The sequence below is a fragment of the Zonotrichia albicollis genome, chromosome Z (assembly GCF_047830755.1).
Source record: "Zonotrichia albicollis isolate bZonAlb1 chromosome Z, bZonAlb1.hap1, whole genome shotgun sequence".
Taxonomy (NCBI): Eukaryota; Metazoa; Chordata; class Aves; order Passeriformes; family Passerellidae; genus Zonotrichia; species Zonotrichia albicollis.
Genome location: NC_133860.1, coordinates 56,642,839 through 56,669,927, shown reverse-complemented (window position 1 = coordinate 56,669,927; position 27,089 = coordinate 56,642,839). Strand labels below are relative to the sequence as shown.

The following is a 27,089-nucleotide window of genomic DNA, read 5'->3' as shown; positions in this document are numbered from 1 at the left end:
CAGGATTTGACACTATGCCTGCCAAGGGGAAGGTCAGAAAATGTGGTGATGTGAAAAGGAACTGTACTCTTTGTACTGAAGACAATGTTGAGGCAGGCTTTTACTTTAGATTCTAAGAACTTTTAAAAAGTACCTAATTTATTTTTTCTCATTAACATCCCTTAAGTAATGAGTTCCAGGTTCTTTTCTCCTGTTGCAAAAGAAGGAATGAAGTAATTCTTCTTCCCATGTTTTTAAAATAATGTTGAATCACAGTGCAATGGAAAGACTATATATACTCGAAAAAAATTTGATAATTTTATTATTATCAAAGAGGATTTGATATAAAACAATAGAGTACAAGGGAAATAAGTTCACAGATTTTTGTTTTTTGGTTTAAATTCTTACTCTCTGAAAGGAACAATGAAGATGTCTTCTAAAAATGTAGAGATTCATTGATCAGGAAAGGATACACTTGAGATATCATTGCAAAATAAGTATCACAAAAGTACGAAAGACACTTTCAGAAAATGGGAGGTCTGACACTTCTAGTAAAATTTCACCTAAACATGACAGAGAGAGCATGATGATCTTTGTTTTTTCTTCAGTCCCACCCCATCACTAGGAGGATAGCAGGTAACTTTCCACAGTTTATTTCTGCTTCTATCTAATCTTACAAGCCCCACCCCAGCCCCTGCTGATTTCACACTGAGGTTTTATAAATATGACATAGAAGTTACAAACAAAATTTTAAGTACACAATACAGCTCCATCCATTTTCAGAATGCCCAAATTAATAAAGTTGTTCAAATCAAGAATCTTTGGCATCTGCAAACCAGAATGATTGTATTACCAAAGCACAAGGATAAATCCCAAAATTCTTGTTTCAAAGAATTACCTAGACCCAGAGAAACTCATGTGTGTGTAGTTTGTCTTGCGTTCTCAGTTACGGTGGACCTCTAGAAATACAGAAAGGTAAATATTTCTGTCAGCTGATTGTTTTAGCAGTCACATAATCCTTCCTTTGATGTCCTGGGTCAATGAAATCCTAGTACCATCGGAGTTTAGCAGAAGATCTATTAAAAGAGTTGTCTGTGATCTTTCCTGCAACGGAAACAGCGTTTAAAGTTATTACTCTGTCACAACGAAGGAATATCTCTGCATTCTTGATTGCCCCAGCTTTCCAAATTGAGTTATATTTTAGGTCACCAGCACAGTCTAACTGTAGCTACAGAGTTAACAATGATCTCTTTAGCTTCCTAAAGCTACCACAACAAGGTCTGGAGAAGACAGGGAGGGATCCATGGTGGAAGCAATAATCTTTTGGTTATTACCAGGTTTCTCTGAAAATAATGTTGGAGGCAAGTTACCAGAGCAATACTGTGTGATGTGCTACATATTCACATACCTTCTCATCTTTAGCCAACAGTCCTCTTAAACAGTACTGAGGTAGCTTTTCCACCTTAGGCCATTTAGTGTCTAACATCAGGACATAAGGTGTACTGATTCATTTTTGAGAGAAAACAGCAACAACATTTCTCAAAGGCTCTTAGGAAAGGTACATCTTGTTTTTTGCTCTAGGGCTCGACTCCTGTTCCTGCTGAACTGAGCCAGTGTGTAAAATCAGAACTGATATCAGCTCAGTAGGCACCGGAGGACGGGTCCATCAACAGCCTGGAACAACAGCAGCAGCTGTAAGTTGTTTCCGACTGGAGCTGCCACCATTTCCTGCAAACGACACACAGTGCTAAGCTACAACTTAGCTCAGACAGGATCATTACAGTATCCATTAAAGAGAAAACAAAATCTTTATTGACAATTTCAGTTAAAAGTCACAAATGTTATTTACTCTGACCTTTAGGAAAGCATGGTAACCAAATTACTGCAGGCAATGCCTTACATTTGCAATCAGACTGAGAACTTAAGGGGCACTGTTTATTCTTAACTACAACTAAAAGTCTTTGGTCCTTCCCAGGTTGCCTCTGCGTCTTATTCTCCATACACTGAGCCTCAGACACATGCCTTCATCACAAATCTGCCCGTTCAGCAGCAAGGGATCTCAGCCAGCAAACGCTCTCTGCCCTGCAGAGAGTCTCCTCTCCCTTCTCTTCAGGTGCAGAACTTAGCCACTGTGAACAAAGAGGAAAACAATCACTGTTCACCAATCAGCTAAGCTCTGCACCTCACCAGAGAGATCTTGGTCTCAGCAGAGATAGTTTTCGGAGGAGGTTCTTCCATGATGCTCTGCTGCTTTCCTCTGTTTTTGGTGGGTTTGGGGGTTTGCTTCTCTCTCCCTCTCTCTATTTTTTTTTTTTGTTTTGGTGTATGTGTGTTTTTTGTTTGTTTTTTGATAGATGGAGAGGATTCCACGCTGTGCACCCATCAGACTGTTAATGGTGAGTTTCATGCTAGCAGCTGTGGTCATGGCTGCGTGGTAATCCCTGGCAATGTGATTTTAATCTTAAGTCACAAATCATCATGCCAGGAACCCAAACAGCCATAACATTAAAAGAAAGCTGTGTAGTTACACAGAGTATTGTACTTAGTATCTTTAGGTTTTATGTTATAGCTAACCATGCACTTCCACTCTGTAAAGTCAAAGGGGTAATTCTAGACTATTGCTAACACCTGCATACCATGTAATTTTCCTGTGCTAGATACTTACCATCAGAAACTTGTAGAAATTTTGATTTTATTGTTTCTGGCCTTCAGACACTTGAAGACACCTACCAGATTAAGATTAAGAACTGTTGAACATAAATCAAATTCCTATGAGTCCTTGATAATTGGGAGTACACTAAAGAGTCTCTTTAGCTCTGTTTTAAAAGGTGTCTCTCCTACCCCACCACTGATATCCTGCCACTCTACAGTCTGATTCACCTTTCCCAAAAAGTTTTCTTGGCAGGCACAGTTCTTGTCTATACAGAAGAACAACATGGCTTTTCATAATCACATTTGCTTTCATAGTATCTGTCATTGGCTGTATTTCATATAAACATAGCAAAAAACCACTACAAAACCAAGCGGAACTCACAGTTCTAGTACTGCTAGAACAGAAGAAAATTAAGATTTTTCCTTGGTATCAATTAGGTGACAATTTTTTTTGCTAAATTAGAAGACTGAATTTTGATACCACAAATCAGCTGTAAAGTTTGTGAACAACCACAGCAATCAGTCTGTAGGATGAGTCATTTGATTAACCAAAAATGCTGTACTCTAAGAAACTTTCATACAAATCTTAATGGGTTATACATTAAACATGCATGTGCATACACTGTAAGGCTACCTCCAACTGCTCAGACAGAGAATTGGAAAGTATCTTTGCAAATTTATAGCCTATGGCAATCATCATTCCCATAAATATTTTTGCAATTCAGCTTTTTCTGGTGATTCCGCTCCTTGAATTTCATAAACAAGCTAGCTTCTTCCTGTTAAGGCTACTTTTCTTACCTCATAATCAATCTTCAAAACCTTCATACCCTTAACACAAAAAAACCTGAATTATCAGCTAGTTCTCACACGATATTTGCTTCCAAGTCCACAGTTTCATATTTCCACTGTGGGATCAGGCTTTTTTTCAAAGACTATGCTGCCTGTCAAGTCAAAACGCAGCTCTATTAAACAGAAATGGTCCTTGCACAATTGAAACTTTTGTAAGCAGAGTTAGGAATACAGGATGGGAAACAACTGTAGGCAGAGCCTGGCCTTCTTTGGCCATTTGGACTTACAGTTGCCTCTTGTATAGTCCATTACAACAAAGCCATTCTCCACGTTCTCCAGCTATGCCTACATGTATGTAACTCACTGCTCCCGCTGCTGGGCTTAAGAAAAAGAAAAAAAAAAACAAGCCAACAAGACATATAACAAGAGTTATTTCTCAGCCTAAGCAGCCACAAGTTGTATGGTATGCCATAGTTTACCACGTTCACTGAGCTCTGCATATTTTTTTTCTATATGAAGCAAAATCAGGGTATTAGGATTAAAATGAAAAATCACCTTTTCAGAATAACATCTCTGCCACCACTTTGGCTGAGGATGCATCCATATGTTCTTGTGCTGCAGCAAAGCATTTCCGTGCAAGTTCTTGTTGCTTTGCATCTTCATTCACCATTAATTCACCATAGAGATACACACCCATAGCCTGAAAAAAGAACATAACACACAAGCATCCTACCACCAGTAATAACTAGTTAGCTGGGTTTTTGTCACTGACCCTCTAGTATTCATTTAAACTAAAAATGAAACAAAACAGACAATCCAAAACACAGAAAATACCATTTACTCTATAATGTCTATTCTCTCCCCCAGAAGAACTAATATTCTCTGTGTCTCTTTAGCCTAAGGACACTTGTCTATATGCTGTGTTGACTCTGCAAAAACAGATTATTAATTATTAATATAACGATTTTGTGTTATGGCATGACAAGAAAATCATTCCTCACTCCACTTCCCTTGCCACTGCTCAAATTGAATACTGTTTCCTTTTACCAACTATCTGATTTTTTTCCAAATGCCCCTTAAGAAAAAAGTTTCTCCTTCCTTCAACAGGATACATATTTTCTTTCCAATTGTCATGTTTACTCACATATCCATGAACAAAAACTGAAATACTCTGCTTTAAAATTCCCATTTGTCAATTCTGTAACTGGACATCAACTGAATATGGTCACACCTGTGTTTGACTCCCTTTACATCAGAGATACAGTTTAACATGCATAAATTCTGGTTGGGTATGAAGACAGGCTTTTCCTAACCATTTATTCTGGACATAGCAGCTATAAAAAATGGTAATGGGGCTCTTGTGAGGAGATCTGGGCCCCTTTGACCACTGCCAACAAAGCTCTGCCTAACTTAACAGGAAATTTATAGGACATTGTCCTTTTTTTCTGATGATACATTTTTTTCAGCTAATTACAGGAATTCAGTTAATGTTAAACTGCACTTACCAAAACAGGTTTGCATATGTTACAAAATATTAGCAGCTTAGCACACTGACTTTTACAGGTACTGTTTGGACTGGCAGGAGCGGAAAAATTTGGACAGCATTGAGAAAAAATAATTTTTAACGCTAGTTCTAGCATTGGCTGGTAAGCCTTAAAAACCTCTTCAGCCAGAAGAGACATTTAAAATTTAAAAATGACAGAAGTAAAAGGAGAAAGTCCCAGAGTGTCAGGAAGGCAGGAACCTGCCAGACTCCTTGCCAATTCCCTAAGCACACTGTGACACCAAGAGAACCAAAACCTCAGATTTCCAAGGTCTGCAGCTGCACCAAGGTCTGACAGCCACGCAAATGGAGCTGGGCTCTCATTGAGAATTTTTCAAATGGTGACATTTTCTTACTATAGGAAGTACTTTCTCTACTCAGCATTAATAACTCTCCCCTAGGTCTAAATATTTATATGCAGTAAACACACTAGTGTTTTGTAGAACTTCAAAGGATTTAAACAGTCCATTTGCATTTCCCCCCAGACTTTTAAAAATGCCATGTTACATGATCAGTACAGACATGCCACTGCTCTAAGTACTAATCACACCAGAAGCTTGTCATGCCATTAACTGTATGCACTGCTGGAGTAAATGAAATGGAGATTACATTAAAAAGTTGCAAAAAATTATTTCCCTACACTGCAGGAAATGTCTTTACTTGACATAATTCTGTATGGTTTTATCAGCTCAAGGGTTTCCTGAGCCCCAAACACCCAGGTTCTGCTGGTGGTCATCTCCATCCTTTCACAGAATATAAACAGCACAATCCACGTAACTCTTTATGAAATAATGTTATTTTATGTCTTTTTTGTTTGTTTCTTTTAATACAGAACTTGCTAAGAGCTCTGGGGCCTGTTCATTGGCTCAGACATAAATAAGAGATATACTTCTGAGATAGAAGAATTCATGACAAACTGCAGTAATTCAGTTGTGCTGTGTTGCCTGAAAGCAGAAAATCCTCATTGGCTGTAAACAGCTCTGTTCGTTGTCAGCATAAAAGGTAAAGACATTAATATCTTGCCTAGATTTTGATGTATCTTCATCATCTTCTATTTTGTAACATATATTTAAGTATTTAAAATTCACTCTAGGCAGTGAGTGTCTCGATTTTCTAGGGCTCATAGTATATAAAGATACATAAAAGGGAAAATAGAAAAAGAACAAGGCAGCGGTGCAATCAGAATTCTAAGTTCACAGTGGCCTAAACGTAAGGCCATAGTAAGGGAGTTATGTATGTCCAGCCTCTTAATGCCTTCATAATCCTCTCTTACAATGTTCCTATCCATGGAGGGGCTAGCATTCCCTGGATGTGCTATACTACTTCTGGCTGTCATCTTCAAAACTAAGGTTACCACACCACTGACTGCTTTGCATCTATTCCATACTTGCATTGACATTCACAGCCACACTTACCTTCCTCATCCTGCAAAAGGAACCTGCTGAGAAGTATCTTCCTAGCATCACTCATACCTCTGGCTTGCATAAAATGCAAGGAGAGGAGGAATTCTATCCTATTTCTCCACTTGACAGAAGATAAGAGGTCTTTAGGTTTAGGTGGCGTTGAGTACCTCTACCCTAAGTGGCTTCCTTAAACTAAATGTTTAGACACCCACAGAAGACAAATATGAATACACAGCCAAGTTTTTGACAAACTGCAGCAAGAAAATATACTTTTTGGTTTTTTTTATTTCAGCATAAGGGTGTTAAAAAGTTAATTGTTTTCAAAATGCTAGTTCAATGTAACTTACCTGATCCTCTCTAAGGAATCTCTCAATGTCTCCATACCCAGGCTCATATTTATGTTTAATGACAAGTTCACACCACCGATGACGAACCTTTCAGAAGAAAAATAAAACTAGGTAAAAACAAACAAACAAACCAACCAACCAACCAACCAACCAACCCTTGTATTTTGTCTGAGTGTTGATAATGTATCTGTACCAGTTTGCCTTTTTCAACTTTGTTGGGTTTGTGCCTTTTGGCAGGTTGCAGCCTGACAAGTCAGTCAGCTGGACAGAGGAGCCAGAACTCTGTGCCCCTCGGGCTTCGGAAACCCAGGATGCTCAAAGACAAACTCCAGATTCGGTGCTAGAAACTAACCCAGATCCAGGCACACATCTGCAGCATCTTCCTTGCCACTGTTTCCAGTCTTGACTTTCTTCCTTTTGAGTTAGGCTAGAGGTTATTTCTTTCATAGTCTCTAAAGGAGGGTGGCAGGAAACAGATTACCACTGCAAAGGTCTGGAGAAGCCACAAAATATAACTGATAATATCCCCTATTTAAGTGCATCATACACATGATAAAAAGGCTTAAATGTAATTCTGTGTCAATATTAAATCCATGCCAAAAGGATAAAAGTTAGATATCAACCCATGAAACAGAGAGCTTTCACTTAAATGAATCAGTTTTGCTACTAACAGATTTTAAGCACCTTCTTAAGCATTTAAAATTCATCTGCATTTAAAAAGTTGTCATGCTGTTCTACCAATACACATTGATAAAAACAGTTATTGACCCACTGTAACAAAGTTTTCAAGCAAATTACAACTGAAAAAATGTTTTTACTTAAGTACTAAGAACATGAATTACATGTGTGTTGTCTTTACATTTTAGACTTTGTTCTTAGCCACTCTTGTGGCCTAAGTGTCATCTTGCTCTCCAGTAAGGCTTTCCTGATTGCAGGCAGTGGTAAGCCTAACGTTTTATATTCCATTAACAATTCAGCACTGATAGTAAACAAAAACAGTTAAGTGCAATAACTCCCAATGCTTCTGTTTCAGCCTTTTCTCTTACCATCTTTAAAAAGAGGGGCACCTAATGAAAATCACCTTTCATAGCAAGAGTGAAATGTCAGCAGTTTTAGTAGTTTTTGAAACTGAGTCCAAATTGTGCTCATATCAAGTATCTGAATATGAACCTTTCTCTGAATGACAGATGTAGTGATGAAATTGAGAACTGAAGACAGAAAGGGAGCATGGGGAAAAAGGTACTGTTGCTTTTGGAAATAAGGTTTTGAAAATAATTTCCTTTTCATCCTAGTCTCTGCCAACTTTTCAGCTCTGGAAAAAATTTTAAAGAATTACATTAGATTAGATATCAATCCTATTAGCACAATAACAAGTGATAAATGCCCACACGTCCTCTGTACTTGATACCTTTTTTCAGCTGATTCCTTATACAAAATAGTTTGAAGACACCTTATGAAAACAAAAAACTGTGAGGTTTTGGGGCTGGGTGGATTTTGCACTCACTGCTTTGAAAGATACTAAATCTACAGCTACAGTGCTGTGCATGATAGGGAATAACTGTGGTCTCTTACAGCTTTTTGCTGAATATAGCAAAAAAACCCAGCAGCTGCTAGGATTCCTGCTAGTGGAACCACAGCTAAATCTACAAAAGAAATGGCTTTCCAAGATTCAACTCACTTTGCTGTAGATGCCCATATTCGTAAGGCAGACCTTCAAAACCCTACCCAGCTGCTGCTTCTCTCAGGAGACACTAAATGTTCTCCAGGAAATCTTCCCAAGCAATCCAGCTTTGTTACAGGGTGTTTCTCAGCACCAAGCACCTCCTTGCCCAGATGAAACTACTCAGAATCAAAACTTAACTATACACCTCTCCTATCTGTAAGATGACTTAAGCAAACAATATAAACACATTTAAAAGACTGCAGGTACACTTTACTCCGCAGATTCTTCCATACATAACAAACAATCCAAACAGAATTCCTAATGTATTCTGATAGCAACGAGGAGAAACATGAGGAGGAGAAAGGTTCTGTTGTCCCCCCCTGTGATCACTGCTCTTCTACATCTCATGATCCAGCAGTTACAGCACTTACCCAGGAGGTAGGCAATCAAGTGCAGCTTCTGTGGCTGCTCATGACCTCAAACTGTGCCTTCAGTGAGAGTATTTTAACAGCAGGGATGGGGCTGTCTTCATACCTCCTGTGGAGCTGTTATTTCCCCTGCAGTTGTTAAGGTATTTATTGATGTAGAGGTGGAGTCACAAAACTTAAGGGCCTACATTTCTGAGTTCTCTTTATAACAAGCAGGGACGTGGCTGAAAGAGCACAGAAGCCAGTTTGTCCCCAAAACACCTTTCTTGTACAATGGTACAACCATTGTAGCTGCATTGAGAGCAGAAGGGAAGTTCTCTCTGTGAAGGCATTCTTACTTCCTGACATATTAACATCACATATGACTGACACTGCATCATGGCCTGAGCATCTGAGTTCTGATGGCTTTGGAAAACACAGAACTAAGCTATGCCTATTCCCTTAACTGTTCCTTCCTCCATATGGTTTCTGTCCTTGGCAACCAACATCTATTCAAATAGTTAAAAGGAAAAATATTCATTTGTTGAGTGAGATCTGAGACAGCACACACTTTTCTTTCTCTCTTTTGCTTTTTTCCCTTTCTTTCCCAGGGTGAGTACAAATCCCAGCACATTCCCAGACCTGAAACGCTGGCGCTTTGCCAGCTGGGGCAGGAACAGCATGCCTCTTCTCCTCAGATTACACATTTGCCTCCTGTCTGCCCCAAATATTCCCGTGGCAGAGTAAAATGCAGGAGAGCCAATGTCTGCTGAACGGCTTGTGGAACCATCAGCTCAGTCAGCCCTGCTCTCTGCCTTGTGCAAGACGCCCGAAAGCAGAGCACAGAAACCAAGGCTGGCTCCAAGTGCAGGAGGGGCAGGGGCCCTTGCACAATGTGGACTGAAATACATTGGTTACACTCCTGCCCCCTGCACCATATGGTGTGTAGACAGCCGTGCTGCCCAAACTGCAGCTAAAACAGTTTCTCAGACACATGAACTATAAAGAAGGATTTTTTCTATGGTACTCCATACCCTAAGGCTGATTCCACAAACATAAGAATTTTAGTCACATAAGGGTAGAGTGCAAAAAAAACCCCCAGTTCCCAGCGTCTCATCCAATACTTAGAGTGACGAGAGTAAAATGGGCCCCACAGCTTCACAGCCTAATGAATGAGTCATATGCGAACAGGCACTTTCAACAAAACAGTTTCAAAAGGAAATTTAGAAAACCAAGTTGCTTGTGGTCGGACTAGGCTAACCATACCACATCCTCTGCATGCTCTTCTTGGCTTTTCTTTTCCTCCCAGGAGCAAACATTCAGTGGCAAAAATAAGAATTCATTAGTTCTCTTGCAGTTTTCTCTCTGTATGTTTCCCTGTGCTCTTCTACAGTTCAGAGATTCACAGCATATGTCCTTTTGGCTGGTTACACCATAAACAATATAAACTAAACCTGAGAAGTAATTTACAGCAATCCATCCTGTTATTGCTGGCAGAAAGCACAGAGGACTTTGCTGGATCTGAAGCAACACCTTTAACTGCTCACCCACCCACACTCTTATTGGTTTGGCAGCTGCAAGGACCCACATGCTGATACTGGAATTGAAATTTGTTTTTGGAGCCTGCAATACCAGGGTGAGAGCTGTCCTCCCGAGTCCAGGACTGATGGCTGGCACTCCCAAGGATGGGGAAAAGTAGGTCAGAGGAGTGATGGAGGCCTGCTGACGCCTCAGGCTCCTTGTGGATGGACCCTCATTGCTTGGAAATTGCTTTGTCTTCCCACCCTGCTTTTGGAGATGGGGGAGGCCTCTCCACTGCCAGGTTTTCAAGCTAAATGAAGTTTGTAACTGTGTGTTTTGCAATGCAATACTCATATTAGTAGTGTATTTCTGAGGCATGGTCCAGTAACATGAAGACAGAGAGACTCAATGTCTCAGGTACAAAATTTAATTTTCACAAGTACCAACAACATTGAGATCTAAAGCATTGGCACATACCTACAGGAAACATAATGAAGGGATGCTACTGCCAGACAGCAGAGTCCCAAACATGGGAGCAGCAGCATATACAAAGAATTCCAGGAACCTCATAATATCTTTTAATTTAATTTTAAGAAAAATACACAGTATTGCACAATATTATTTGTAACTCAAAAATACCTGCATTTAGATAGCTCAATGGAAGATATGAAGAGCAAAATTTTGCTTGCTCTGTTTTCAGACAATGCAAGCTGCTGCATGAGATTATTTGAGGGGGGAAAAATTACATAAAATATTCTAATAATCCAGCTCTAAGGCAGTCCCTTTAACAACCTGGGCCAAGACCTTTTGGGAGACAGTGCTTGAAGCTGACAGACTAAAGCTGTGTAAAGTACCAAATAGATGGCTTGACGTTCAAAAGAAAAGCTCCCAGTGACATACATAACTGAGAAAAAAAAATTAAAATATATTTTGAACATGTCTTAAAATAAAGAGATACTTATTGTTTCTGACCCAGGTGATAAATTCTTTTGCCTAATCCATGTTATTCTCCCCTGGCCCACACAATCACAGAATCATAGAATGGAATCTGTTTAAAAGGACTTTAAGAATGATGTAGTTTCAACCTTCCTGCCATGGCAGGGATACTTTCCACTAGATCAGGTAGCTCAATGCCCCATGCAGCCTTGGTCTTGGATGGGGCAATTTCCACACAAGGGGAAATTTCTATGGGAAACCTGTTCCAGCATCTATCCACTTCCAGAGTACAGAAGTTTTTCAAATATCTAATCTAAGGCTACCCTCAGTTTCAAGCCATTCTCCCTTGTCCTGTCACTATATACTCTTGCAAACAGTCCCCCTTCATCTTTCTCACAGGCTCCCTTCAGGTACAAGATGGCTGCAATTAGGACACTCCTTCTCTTCACCAGGCTGAACAAACTCAATTCTTTGGCCTTTCCTCACATGAATCACAGAATCTCACAGAATCACAGCTAAGTTGGAAGGAACCCTTAAGGATAACTAAGTCCAATTCTCAGAGTTGCATACAAGCAAAAAAAAAAAAATACTTCTGAGGTCTACCCATAAGATTTACCAAACAAGTAATTTAAACCATGCCTTTATTAAAGGGAGAAAAAAAGTTAGACTTTACTAAGCTTTTGGTTTGCAGAATGGGAGTCTAGCCTCAGGGAAAATTAGTACACTTTGCTAATAGCTGGATCCAATTTAAAAGGCGCCATAAGACAACAAATCTAAATGACAAAACAAAACCAATGTACTTAAAAGATCTTAAAGAATGTGATAATTTGAAATAGAGTAAGAACTATTGTCCAGAAAAGTGGAACCTTTATTAAAGGTATGGGGCATCTGTGATCTTTACCAAATACAGGTTGAGACTCTATTGAAAAAATTATTTTAACAACTTGAGTCTTAAATGTTAATTAAAGAGTTTCAGAGGTCAGACTCCAGTTTAATTCACAGAGGAAAAAATAGAGAATTTTTTGAAATAACCAAGTTATGCTACAACAGATTAATTTTAATTAACAATAAAGAAGCATTCCAGTGCACCTGAATGCTGCTCTGTTCCATCTGAAAGCATTTATTGCCAGTCTCTTCCTATCTACAAATAAATTGGACTCAAATATTAGATCATTTGCCTACCTAATTAAGGAATAAATGTTGCCAGAAAATATTTGAACTAAAAACCAGATTTTACAGTTGTTTAGCATGGAAGAATTGCAATTTAAGAATTGCCAATTTTACAGGGCATTTAATGACCCTTTTCCCCCTCTATCTTAGCTGAAATAGTTATTCTTTGATACACCAGTGGCTTTTCATTCTATATAGTCTGAATTTCAAGTGGGCACTTCTATCTTTTATGTCACAGTACACACAGACTTTAAAGGTGAATTTGATTTCATTGAAACTTGTGCAAGTGAGGGATGCTGAGGCAGCTCACCAGGAGGAATGAACCAGCTTTTTGTGTTACAATTGTGTTGAGAGACAATCAGTTTGGCAATCTGAAAGAGTGTACTCAAAGAGCCAAAAACCTACTGGATGCAAGCAGAATGGATTCATCATTTTTACAAGGATTCTGTAATTGTGATTATTGTGTTTGCCAAGAGTTTGTGAGGAGACTGAGTAAAGAAGCCATCTATCAGCTTAAATTAGTTTTGTTTTAGACTAAAAACTGGACTCTTCACAGCCTAAGTTTTCTCTCAGGTCTTGTTGCGCTTGCTCTGACAGTACTGCAGAGCCCAAAGAATCTAAAGGCCAGATACAGCACCACAGCAGCAGCAATCTTTAAGGCAATTTTTCTCCCTGTGATCCTCATGGCTTCAGGGTTCAGTTAATGCTGTTTCTCACAGTGCAACGCTCCGTTTCAGTATAAAACCCTTAATTTTCCAGAGCTACGGCCAAAATGATGATAACATTTCTAATTTTTAAAATGGCTATTTTATTTGAGTACTAGAATGAACCACAGTTCAGTAGCTGGACCTGAGGCAGATTGAGCTCATGGAGCTCCACCATGCTCTGCATTTGACATCACTGATTGTAAAAGCAGCTCCAGGTTGTACAAGCGATTGTACATGCCATTCCTGCCCCTCTGGACAACCTCCCTTCCTGCTGTGCAGCACTGCATGAGTATCTCAGCCCACTGACACCCCAGCAAAACAGAAAAAAAAGCATGGTCGTTCAGGAAACCCTAAGGCAGTAATGAGCTGGCAGATCAAAACTTTGTCAGGAGCTAATTGTAATTTTGAGGAGGACTATGTAGAGGTCTAAAATAATTTAAAACCTGTAGTATGAGCTGATCACTAAAAAGTCACTTAAAAGCTAATTTTAGCAGAATATCAGATATTAGATTTTGGCAATATTGGTAGCAATATTCTACTCCTGTAATTAATTCTTCTTCTGATTTGTACTTCTGCAGAGATCTAGCAATTGCACATATGAAGGGTGCTAGAAAAAATGGAGAAAGACATGTAAGTCCCATCTCCTCCTTTAACAGCACTGATGAAGGGCTGTGGGTAGAGCTCATGCAGCAACTGCCTATATTTAGTATTAGAAGAGAAAAATGTGGCACAATCAAGGTCTGAAAGGCAAATTCTGTTGCTTGGTCAATGGCAGAGTGTGGGGCAGCTGGCAGCATTTGAACCTGTACCTGTGTTAGTGTGCCCATGGGCCAGGCAGCATGCTTCCACTGCTGTGCAAGCCTCAAGCAGCAGCAGGGGCCCACTTGAGCCTTCTCACATTTATAAATGTAAGTTAGGGGCATGTATTTCCTTCCTGACCTTTCTCCTCTGCTCCAACCACAAGCTCCTGTTCTGGCAGTCACACAGTTCTAGCTAACAAGATGTTAAGAAGTTTATATAGTACCAGAGCCTTGCTCATGAGCAACCTCATCAGCTTCCACAGGCTGTGAACATGACTCCACTTCCACCTGGAAATAAAACCTGTATCTTTCCCACAGCCAGCACAGAGGCTCTTTTCTACCTGACCAAACAGAAGCCAGAAATCACAAAACATGCTGCTTCAGAAAGCCCAGGCAGAGCAGCAGGCAACCTTGCTGTGATCAAAAAGGCACAGCAACCAAAGGATAGGATAGCACTTCAGGAGAGGATTCACTCTTGGCAATGCAGCAAATGCTGAGGACTGGTTTGGAGAAGACAAATGCTATTTTTCCCCCCACTTCAGGCTTACAGCAGAGAGCTCCCAATTACAAACCAGACACTCTTCTCCCTATGTGGGCCCCATCTGTGATCAAGGACAGCTGTGTTGGTAGAAAAAAAAAGTTTCCAAAAGAAGTCAGAAAAGGCAAGAGACTAAGAAACCATGTCTAATCCTTTTTCAAAGGTGGCACTGGCTGTCTCTCTTCTGATGTCAAAGCTGTCACTGTGAATAAGAGGCTTGGTTGGGATGCCTAATTGTGTAATCTCAATGCTCTTCAGCCTGCTCCTCCTTACCCTGTCTAACAGGAGATGGATACAAAAGAGGATGGTCTCTAGCAAACCAACAAAGTGATTATAGGAAAATGACCCGGAGAACAGTTAGATGAGGAAAAGGCCACCAGCAGCAAAGCAGTGTGACAGCTTCAACAGCACTGTCTGGGAGACCACATTGACATGGTGCCTGAAGGCTTTTCTCACAACTTGCACATTTGTGCTGCCACTGTCCCCACGCTGCGGAGAGCAGCTCCTATATGATAGTGCATGTAAGGTAAGGAAATGTTTAACACAGCATCTTAACTCACTTAATTTCAAAAACAAAGGTTTTAAAAAACAAGACAATTTAAAACATAAGATACAATTTATACTGGAACCAAAGGCCTTTGCCTGCATTTTCACTATTGCCTGCTCAGCATGCTGGAGCACCAGTGCCATTCACAGCTTGCAGCATGATGAAGATGGCAGAAAAGACGCCACCATCTGCCTTTTCAACAATTTGACTGGAGATGTGTGCTGAGCTTCACTTTGCTGTGGTGCTGCCAGCTCTCAGGAGCAAGGCTGCCTTCTGGCTGGTGACAGAAACAATGCTTGTGCCACCTTGCCTGCTCTCAGTTCTTGCTCCTTCCTTCCCCAGCAGGGTGCTCTGGTGAGGATGGCTGCATGTGTGAAGTCTGAGGGTGAGTATGGAGAGGGTGCTGGGGGTCAGGATATCCTGCACCTCAGAGGGAGGGGAGGGAAAACCAGGTCCCAGCCTAAGATACAGCCAACATCAGAGGGGTACTGCAGGGACAAGACTCATGCCTTCAGGAAGGTAAGCTTGGCTGCAGCACATGTTCACATCCAAATGGACACTTTTGCCAAAACGCAGCAACACAACTGTCTGCCATCTCAGATACAGCCCCATCCACATTCCCTCTGACAGCCTACTGAAACACCTATCTACAATAATGGCTAGATTGTGACAGAACATAGAATGGGTTGGGCTGGAAGAGACCTTAAAGATATCTCATTCCAACACCACCAGTGGCAGGGAGACCTTTCACTAAACCAGGTTGCTCAGAGCTTTATCCTACCTGACCTTGAACACAGCCAGGGATGGGGCATCCACAGCTTCTCTGGGAAACCTGTTCCAGTGCCTCACCACCCTCACAGTAAAGAATATCTTCCTAACAGCTAGTCTACGCCCACCCCCTTTCAGTCTGAAGCTGCCACTATCCCAACAGTATCTCTGGAATCAGCAGAAATTTTTATCACCATAGCAAGCAATTAAAACACTTCTCATTACCACTGTCTCTTCTGGCTGTCTCCAGATAGAGTCTGCTTATAATTTTTATCCATATAGTGTCTGCATATGTGTTTCAACACAGATTATTTATATATGCACATAAAAGCATGCTGAACTTATAAATCCAAACTTATAGTGGGAAAAAAGCACATAAACATATACATCTGATGTAGAAATTAAACTCTGAAGAGTTTGAGATCAGCACACCAGCAGTCTGTTATCAATTATTATTAAATTATATCTCCTGTTCAGCAAAAGGAAAGGCTGCTGTAAGTATCAAGGCAACAGTAAGCTACTCCCTTTGCCTAATGCCCTCTCTCTTATCCCTCTGCTTTTACCTCATCTGTCTTGTAGCTAGAGGCAAAAAACCTTTTATCTTTGGTCTCCCACAGTGACTGTGGTCAAAACATTTGTTATTTCCAGGCAAGATTACTGTCATAGACAGAATCTGGAACTCCATACGAAAATAAGACTCAAATTCCAAGCAATGAACAATGTAGCTGCCTCTTTTTTCCATAACTTAGGTCACAGTCAGTCTACTCAGTCCATGCTCACATCCTTCTAATCTCCCATTGCTTAAAACCTGGATTTCCAGTTTCAGAATAATTACATACAAGATTTTTACTCCAAAGACAAAGACCTTTTGCATCACTCTTATTCTTCCTTTTCAATGCCCAGCAAAAATTCTTAAGTGAAAAATGCATTGATTTTATAAAATCAGAAGAAATATGCTCATTCATGCAATGAGAGCATTTCGATTTTTCTGTGTTTGACATTTTTTAGTCATCTTCTCCACTTCTTTTATTCCCTGCTGCTGGAATACAGTGATGGCTGTTGCTTAGGACAATGCTTACACCACACAAAACACAACAAAATTTCTCTTCTTTCTCAGAACACTGCAACTCCAACTGGCACAAGGGTTGAAAGTAGGACAGCAGACTTTACCCACATGTTATTAAGTCAGTGACTCAGTGATGGAATCATATCTGCATAGTTAAGAAATTATATCAGAATCTGCACCTTTGAATTGTCCTGCTTCTTGAAGTATTTAGACCTCACAGGGCACAGAAGATTGTTTCCAAATTGTGGTCCTATTCAGGCATACCCTGCATCTGCAGTCAGCCTTCAAACAGGAATGAGAAGTATTAGACAAGCTATTTGGATGAAGTCTCAAAAAAGGTTTAATTTAAATAAAAATATTTTCAGATTTTTTTCAGAATTAAAAACCAAAACAAGCCAACCAAAAAACCTGCCAAAGAAAGCAAACCTCAGAGGAACATCCCTAGTACTGACAGCTAGGGGATTTTGTTTGCATTTTAGAAGTACCCCCTCCTTGTCAAAGGCACCATGCCAGTGCTATCATATATATGCAAATAAAATAACTTTTTAAATTTCATAACAAAGGCTGGTGGTTTGTATTACAGCATCAGGTTTATACTGCCCGACAAAGAAATATTGAGTAAAACTTTATGGAGAACAATTGCATCCAATTCAGAAAACCTTTAGGACTGAGTTCAGAAGCCCAGAGGACTCTACTTCATTCTCCTTGTGGGACAATAGGACACAAAATTATCTCCAACCCCTTCCTCCACAGATTCTTTGGAAAAGCAGTAAAAAAATGCCAAACTAACCTAGTTGCATATTTGGTTCCTTCCTACCATCAGCTCCTCTGCTTTCCAACTTGTGCTAAGTTTCTGGACTGCAACACAGAGAAAATTAAGTTCAAAACTGGTTAGAAGAATCAGGTGATAAGTGAACAGTAATGGCAGCAGTCAGGGCACAAAAACTCCTGCTCATGCCACCAGCAGCCACTGAGATAATTTGGAAAAAACATGTTGCTGTTGGCTCCTGGAGGGGTGTGGGACTAGGAGTGCTGACTGGTGGAAAGCTATTTCCAGTGCTCCACAAATCCCGTGTTCTGATCATACCCTTCAGCAAATGCTGATGGAGGGACTTTCTGTTCTTCTCAAGTGGCTGGAAAAGCCCCCCTACTTTGCATGTGGAAACAAAACAAACCCAAATAATAGCTACTTGAGATTATCCTTCAGCCAGTCTTACAAATTCATCTCAACACATCCACTCAGTCACAATAGGCACATGAGCCAGAGTGAGTCTCATGGGAAGACTTCCATGGCTGTCACTGGAAGCGTTTTTCCCTCATCTTGTACCAATTTTCTTAGCTTTGAATTTTGGACCTCATCTTTGGGAAGCAAGTGCCACCTTCCTAAAAGCTACCCTTTTCTAAGCTCCTTTCACTGGGAAAAGATCCAACTCCTGCAAATGCACGCTTTTGAAAAACTATCTTAACCAATATCAATGCCAATACTGTCTGTGCCAAAGAGCCTGCAAATTGCATTTAGATGTAACATGAACAAGAACATGAAACATAGTGAAGACTGAAATTTTTTCAAGATCACAGAGGACATGATGCAAGTGGCTGTGGCTTCAGTCAACACACCTATCAGCAAAAAGGACAGTCTATAATGTACCATGAAATTAGCCCTTTTTCTAGTGAAAATGGGAAAGGCTTTCTATGACAGAGATATATTTGCAAGGATTTGCATAAGGAAGTAGAAGTAGAGCAGGGAAAAAATAGTATTTCTGTGAGGATGTGTGTGAAAAGCATCAGACCGATAATAGTAAAGAGATTTCCCTTTGTGAAAACATATATTTCTTCTTTCTTTTCCATTTAATGAAAAGTAATAGCTGGGTGTACAAACCTCAAATATGATTTATGCCAGAAACAAACCTACCCTGCAGACTGACTCATCTACAGAGCCTTTTCTAGGTTCCTTATTATACTTTTCTAGATTACTTGTATCAGGTTCCTCCTGATGTGCTAACTGCAATTCAATTGCAAATAAAAAATTATTCAATGTAACCATACTTATGTCTAGCGGCACAATAATGCTTTAACTAAAACATTCAGAAAGAAAAAGACAGGTGAAATTTATTTTGCACTCCTGGTAAATTTTCACAGCAGATTTCTAAGTCCTGCAAAACATACTGTCTTATCCAAAATAACACATCTCCTCCTGACTTGAGCTGAAACTGTGTAATAACCTGTATATTTAAATACAAAATAAGTACAGAAACTGTTTTTACTCTTGCAGAAAAAAAATCACTAGAAAGCAATGCCCTGTAATAGCGTCATCAGCTCAAGCTGTCACCTTTTTTATCTTCTGATTTGGTGCTTCATACCAACAATGACATCAGTTAAGGAAAAGAACTGTGGTTCTCTCCCTGTGGTTGCAATGCCACTATCTGAAACGTGCCTACCTGCTGCTACACAGCTGAGTCAGGAAGGACTGGCAAGCCTGTGGAGGTATTTGCAATACATTACTAACTGCACTCAAAAGCTGAACACTGCTTCCGAGTCCCTGCCCCAAGGGAGGACTGGCCCTGTGTTTGTGCTGAAAGTAAAGCTCACCAAGTGCCTTCTTCAAGTGTGCACTGACCTTGCCCAAGCAGTTCCCTTTTCCCACCCGGTTTTATGGTGCTGTCCACAGAGCTCTGTTCCATAAGCGTGCCTTCAAACAATGCCCATCCTCAATCTGCAGGACAGCTGAATTATGCAACCTGAGAATGTGCTCAGCTCAACACAGTCACCATCAGATGGGAAATTACAAAAATTCATTTGTACTTCCACATCTGCCAGCTTTTCACAGGCTAGAAAAGATCAATGAACCACAGTTATTTTGCCATAACAGAATTCTCACCACTTGTAGGATGTCAAGCACCTTAGATGGTTTGTGTGCATTTCTGTCGTGAAATAAGATGCCATCACTTTACAGCCTTGGTCACACAGGCAGACCTCATGCACAATGAAGTACTTGTGTGAGAACAGCTTTATGCCACCCACATGACTGACGATATTATGATCTTAACTCATTTTACTCACATTTACAGCAGAAAGAGTTCTAGTTTCTCTTCTCTCCCCAAAATATATCACATTATGATCCCAAATACAGGGAAAGCATTATATAAGTGAAGAGCATTTCAATCTGCTTGCTGAGACAAGGAAACACAACAAAGCAACTTTCCATATGCCGTGCAGGCAAGAAAAAAGTGATATCTGCAGTAGGAAAGAAAGGAAAGCTAACTCTACAGTGAAAAATCTGGGGAAGTACACCATAAATATTTCTGCTCCATCCACATTCTGTACTTTTTATCACCACTTCTTAGATAATTCATCAACAAGTAAAACACACTTGCAGAAATATCACCAAGTCTTAAATAGGACTGAAAGTGTCACACCCACTGTTCTTCTCCTATGGCTGTGATCTTCTTCCTGTCACATTTTTCATTATTTTGCAGGTTACTCAGCCATTCTGTGTCCTTGTGTGCCCACAAGTCACAGGCCTTTGGCCAAATGAAAAATAGAAATAATGGGAGTAATGAGAGGGCTAAGAGATTCATTGACTGTTAACTCAGATCTCATAGTGCTGTCTTTTGTAAATTATTTACTCCACTTTATTTATATGAAAGTTCTCAATAGCTTACTCAAATGAGATAAGATTGCACTGTCATATCAGAAGAGATGTCATCAAGGTCAGACTGATTTTAAAAAATACCAGACACCCAAAACTTTCCATGTAGACCAACTCTTCACATTCTGCCAGATGCTAGATATTGAATAAATGAAACAGCTGTCTAGAACAGCACTTTGGAAAGAAACAAAACAAAAACAACAGCAGACCCACTTTAAATTTTATTATCCCACTGTGCGGTCTGGTGGCAACTGTAGCTGCTGCTTTATAACATATCCCATTTCTCCTCAGCCAGCTGAACTTACAGCTGGACTTTGTCATGTTCAAAATACAGCCAGCTTCTATAATGCTTCTCTTCAATGCAGGATGTGGTATGTCATGGAGATGTAGCCTGCGCATGAGTTATTTTGTTACGTAGTGGGAAGCAGCACAACAAGACAGGGGGAACAGGAAGAGAAAATTGAGGACACAATCCAATTGCTTCCCACTTGTCTGACACTACTTGGCTGAGCCACAATGGGCTGAAGGCACAGAGACAAGAACGGAAAATGGTGTTAAACTTTGTAACCTTTACTGCTTTTAAAACAAAGATCTCTTGGATATGCTCAATTCAAACATCTCAGATCAATGAATTTAATCTTTTGAAAACAAACTTGTAGTTTTGTGTCTTCTCAGATGTTCCAAGGTTTGAGGAATAAATGGAAAATGAAATAATTATTTGTTACAGAAGTGGACTGCAAAAAGTGGAAAGGAGTCACAAATTATGAAATTTGGCAGATGCCCTACAAGCCTCTCTTGGCAGCCTCTCTCTCTCTCACTAGGGGCAGACCTATCTGGAATGTGATTAAGCCATTCACAGTTCTGGCTCTTGTGGCTCCAAAGTTAGACATTATGAATGGCAAATATGTTACTTAACCTGTCGGATCTCAAGATCTCAGTCCTGAGATGCTGAGCCACCGAGACCCTGGGGGGGCTCGGGACTCCTGGAATGTTGCCAGAAGTGTCTGGTAGCTGGACTTTAGTCCTACACAGGAGACGACAAGGATGAGGGCTTCACCAGGGTGAATGGTGAAAAGATTAGCTAATTAGAGGGTGAGACACAGGGTTTAGGATTTATGTACAGGGGGGTTTAGAGGAGTAAGATGGAGGAATTGGGGTGTGTCCTGTCCTCCTTCTTCTTCCTCCTCTCCTCCGTCTTCTGTGGCCACGGTGGCACCTTTGGATTGGTTATTACTAAGAGTACACTGAGTTATAAGAATAGATGGTATTGGGGAAAAATGATAAATATTGTATACGTAACAAGGGGTATAAAGATACGTGCCTGCCCGGGAGGGCAGACAGTGTGCCCATGGCTGACTGCTGAGCAGATCTCTGTTCGGCTGAAAGAACATCTTTTAGATAAACAGTTAATAAACATAAAACCAGAAAGAAGAACTGAAGCCTCTTCTCGTCCTTCGATACGCGGGCTGCCCCAAGGCCACCCCGGGCCTTCCAGGCCCCTCAAACAGCCGAGATAAACCGGACATTTGGCGTCCCTGGGTGGGCTCCACCACCACAACCTTTCGGGGGAGATAAACCGGACATTTGGCGGTCCCTGGCTGGGCTCCACCACCACAACCTTTCGGGGGAGATAAACCGGACATTTGGCTTCCACTGGGTGAGCTCGAACCACCACAAAACCTTTCGGGGGGGGGCACCCTCAAAGCCCTGAAGATCAGAGAGAAGAAGAAAACAAAAAGCCAACAGAGACTGCAAAAAAACAGCAGTCACTGAGATTAACCTGTGATTTACTTTTGTTTGTTAAAAGATGCATTCAAATGTCCGTTCAAGTAGGAAGATAGACATTGAGCCTATGTATCTGCATTGAAGCCTAATTTGAGAAGAAAGGAACTGCACTGAGCAGGTGCAGAGATCTCTTCAACAGAGATCAACCTTTACATTCCAGGCAAGGACTTTCCATGCTGTACTTGTGCAGGACAGATGGACCCCCAGCAATAATCTTCAAAATTATTATGTACAAATTTTAAGACTAAAATTTGTGAAAATACATAAAAAAAACCAAACTCCTTTGTGTATGTAGCCTCTCACACTATTTGCCATATCATTGCTTATCCCTACTCGAAGATGATTGTGAATTTAAATGCTACTTTTCAAAAATAAGGAAACAAGTTTATTTCTTAACTTTTTGCTGCTAGATGGGACACAGCTGACAACCTCACTTCCAAAAATCCTGGAATAAACCCTCTAACACTGAGAGGTTTCTTTTTATTGACCTGCATGCAAGTTTTTAATGTTTTTATTTTTAATAATCCATTTCTGATGTTTAGCTACTGAGAACACTTGAACTCCAGTAATACAGCAGGATCACTAGAAGTGATTTGTGTATCCACAAATTTAATCTAGACAAGAACAGGCTCAGACTGCAGTTCTTTGCCCCAGGGTCACAACAACAAAAATCCCCTGCGCACATACAAGAAATGAGGCCCAAATAGTCTGTTTCTCAGACTAGGTGAGGCCATGGGAGCTGGTTCCCTTTAAAAGACTGTAGGTGCCTGGAATCTGATGACTGGTAAAATACTAATGCTAATGTTATCTTAGGTGTACTTCCAAGTGAGTTGTCTGCTAAACCCTTGGTTTCACCTTGTAAAATAAAATTGAGATTATGTTAATTTCACAGAGGTCCTAATCTTGATGGTTTGAGGAGGTTTTTCACAAAAACATTCTGATAGATTATTTGCGTACTTTTAAATTAACACTGCAAGGAAAAAAGAAAGCATGAAAGTGAAATGAAGGAAAACACTGAAAAACTGAAGGTTGTGGCCTGGTGCTTATAATTCATAGTCATGAAACAGCAACAACAACACAGCTATTGCTTTGATCTATGTCCCTGTTAATTCCTCTTCCCATAATAGAACTTCTGACATTTCACTGGTATTCAGATGTGATTAAAATATATTCTAATACCTATAAAAAGAAATGTTGGTTCAAGTACTAATGAAAAATAAATCTGGCATTTGGAAAACAGTATCAACAAAAAGTAAAAAGGTGCAAAAAATAGCAGCAATTGAAATGTTGCTCTTTTTTTGTTTATCTTTTTCTGAGAAAAAGGTAGATATCTGTTTTATCAATCTTTACCTAAAGGTTTGGATTTCTGAGTCTTTCCAAGCATCCACACAGCAACTTCAGCCGTAAGAGTAATAAGACAGATTTTGATCTCTCCTTCAATTCTAATAATTGCCACAAAGTTCCAAGAATAACAGGGTAAGTCAAGCTTTCTGCAACCTACTGCAAGATAGTTTTTAAATAAACAGGTCCCAAATGTTAAGTTCACCATATTCCTTCATTGCACAGTAGCTTAGTCGTATGCTACATCATAATTAACCCTTATTTATACCTACCTACATACATATATATATATATATATACATATATATATATATATACATATATATATATATATACACACACACATAAACACACACACATCTCTAGACTCCTTTATGTTCATTTCTGACTTTCTTACCTCCTCCTGAATACTACATACTTGAAGAAAAGGCTGTTTACAAGGGTGCTTTCGGCCACCACTTCTGCATTAATTTTCAGAACTCTCCCAGCTCAAGAAAACCATAGGACTTAAAAGAGTCCTCTCTGCACATGGTAATAAAGATTTACTGGTTTGCCTCCCAAAGATATAAAGCACTTTGGAGCAGGGATGCCACCCTTTATGATATTACATATCATTTTTATGAGACTACAGTGTTTTCCTTAGGGGCTATTAAAGTCACCAGTACTTAGCAGAAGCAAGTGCGAAAAACATTAAATTAAGGCCCCAAACCGGAAAACACTGTAGTCTCTCTGGAAAGCTAACTTTCCTAAATCCTGAGTGAGACTTTGGAGCATGCAAAGAGGAACAATATGAGCTGACAATGGAGAAAAATAATTTTAGACTATAACAGACATGATTACATTTGGAGACAATATCTCAACAAAAACAAACTAGGCTCCACTACACAGATAAACATAGTAAAAAATTTAACACTTGAACAAATGTGCTGCCTAAGGTACATGTAAAATAGTTTGGACATCTGGGTTGTGCTGTATTTCACTACCACAGTATGCAAAACACACCTGAACCTACCTACACAAATACAGAGAAACACTGAGTTACTATGGCACATGAAGATGCAACAATACTGGAGTTAGGATCATTCAATTTCAGATTCAGACATGAAAAAAAAGAAAAAAACTCTGTAGTGAGCCTGGTTCCTAGTGGAACACTGCTTTTCCTAGTCAATAACACAGTGGCATACATTAGAGAGATTTATTTTTACATTACTTACCTCAGCATCTTGCTCCTGGAGCTGGTATGTTCTCTCTAAGCACTGCAGTATTCTAGGACACAATGTCTTCTCCTCCAAGAGGAACTCCAGAAGTAAGACCAGCTGGTCAGGGAGAAGCTAAAAGCAAAATAAATGCCATGTGTGAATGAAGATCTCTACTGGCTGAGCAATGTTAATGGAAACAAACTAAAGAGGACAAGATTGTGGTAACCTGTGTACTTCCAGCATGTGCTTTAAATACAACTTGGATCTCTAGCTGGTTTCTGAAAAACCTCAGGGTTTATGTGTCTGTGTTCTGGAAGACTGTGCTACGACTCATTTCTCATGGTTTCCATTGCTATGGTTAGGTCAGATCTAAAACATGCTTGTCTTATTGAAATAGAATCATGGCTTGATGAGTAAGATTTTTATGGAATGTATAAAATAAGTAATTTTATTTTGTTTGGGTTTGAAGAGAGAATAATTTACAGTGTATAATTTGAGAAATCAATGAGGCATATGAACGTATAATTTTTAGAGTGGTGTTTTTATCTGATATACAAGCATTTGAATGATTTGTTTACACTGAACAAAGAAACACCACACAAATAAGTGACCCACCAAACAACTGTTGTAAAAACACATTCTGAGGCATATTTTAGTGCAATGAATCACAAACCATCCATCCTTTCATGGGAAATATTCATGAATGTTGTATTTGTGGCACACACAGTACAGCATCTACACACAGATATATATTCAGTAGTTTCAGTTAGTTTCTTGACTCATGGGCCTATCATTTTGAACTGGAATCTAATTTAATCTAAAAAAAAAAAAGCATAAGATTCTGTTGTAGCCAGTGCTTAAGTGCTCTGTTTAATAGGCTTATTGGATGAACAAATAAATAATTCAAACAGAGCTCAGAGAGAAATTGCACCAGCTGCCAGGAAACATCTCTTGGAAATTCAGGCTCCAAGGTGATCAGTCAGAAGTTTGTTTTATGTCCCAAAACTTTCCCCACTATTCATCATTGCAGGGCACCAGGGGAGGAAGGGGAAAGGCAAAAGAATGTCAGTAAAGCTTTTGCATACAAAAAGAAACCAATCCTGCTCACTTCTAATGTTCTTGAGACAGACTAATAAAAAAGACATCCTGCTGCTTTGACAGTACTCCCAGCTTTCACCACATTTGGTGATTTTCTCTTACCACCTCGCTGTCTTGCCCATGTCTGCTTTGCTGAGACAACGCACTAAGCAAGGATGAAAAGAAGTCAGCTATAGGCAACGCCTCTTCCAACAACACATCCCACAGCCAGGGCTGTTTATGTGCACTGAACAAGACCAGACTTCTGATCTTAGATATCTGAGTCCATGAAGATACCCAGGATCTTCTGATAAGTCTTAATCTGTAAAATATCTACATTAATAACTAATTTAGCAACATGTCATTTTCTTCCCGTTTAGACTAGTATCTAAATCAGAATAAAGAGGAAAGGGCATCTCTATAATGGTAATGCTTTGGTTTCTTTGCATTTTGATTTCTTTCCATTTTTTATTGGTAAAGTTGTATTCCTGAAGATTGAAAATATCCCACATCTTACTAGCACTTAGTGAAATATTTTGTAAGTAATACCAAAGCCTACCAATCACATGGTATTTTTAAAAGTGGACAATATTTAATATTCAATATTTTAAATATTGAATATTTCATTTCAGGACAACTAGTAAAATGGCAGCTTAAATACTTATGAAGTCTAATAGCAGCTGCCGGGGGTTGGTGAGACAAGTTAAAAAAGAAAACAGGCAAAGTTTCTGGGAAGTGACTCTACTTGGAAAAGCAATTAATTCTGAACATTAATAAAATACAAAATGTTGCAGAACACCACACAAAGAAAGGTAACTTCTGATCTAGACAGTTTTCACTGTTAACTAAAAAGACAGAGGAACAATACTTAATTTGCAGAAGCTATAGAACAGTTGCTTGAATATGTAGGTACATAGAACAGCTGAGTATTTTATAATGTATCTGCAGTATAATTGCTACACAGATTCACCCACGAAAAGCTATTGTTTAAGGCAGCATTACAGAAGCCAACAAAAGAGCAACTGCAGAGTAGCAGCCATGCCCTGAATTTACATCTGTCTAGTACTGCATCATGGCTAAGTTTTTTCAGAATTACTGGCTAAACTCTGAGAGTCAGCAAAACAAAAAAACAAAACCCCAATAAAACAAACAAAAAAACAAAACCAAGAGTGCATGAAGTGTTTGGACAATGCTGTCAGGCA

The 27,089-nt window shown here is 39.7% G+C and overlaps 1 protein-coding gene across 9 annotated transcripts in view; it reads right to left on the bottom strand.

The window, feature by feature from the left end:
- Nucleotides 1-273: 273 nt before the first annotated feature.
- The window catches only part of AOPEP (aminopeptidase O (putative)), a 185,570-nt gene continuing 158,754 nt past the window's right edge, over nucleotides 274-27,089 (bottom strand). For 7 of the 9 annotated variants that reach the window (XM_026795184.2, XM_074533336.1, XM_014269047.3 and 4 more), the window contains 4 exons: nucleotides 24,826-24,942; nucleotides 6,714-6,800; nucleotides 3,976-4,120; nucleotides 274-1,083 (listed from right to left, as the gene is read on the bottom strand). In XM_026795184.2, the coding sequence (XP_026650985.2) occupies nucleotides 3,980-4,120; nucleotides 6,714-6,800; nucleotides 24,826-24,942 (345 nt within the window). In that variant the 3' untranslated portion in view covers nucleotides 274-1,083; nucleotides 3,976-3,979. Of the gene's footprint in view, nucleotides 1,084-2,644; nucleotides 2,706-3,707; nucleotides 3,801-3,975; nucleotides 4,121-6,713; nucleotides 6,801-24,825; nucleotides 24,943-27,089 lie in introns of all 9 variants that reach the window. The other 2 variants (XR_003381046.2, XR_012578253.1) reach the window with 2 other exon arrangements.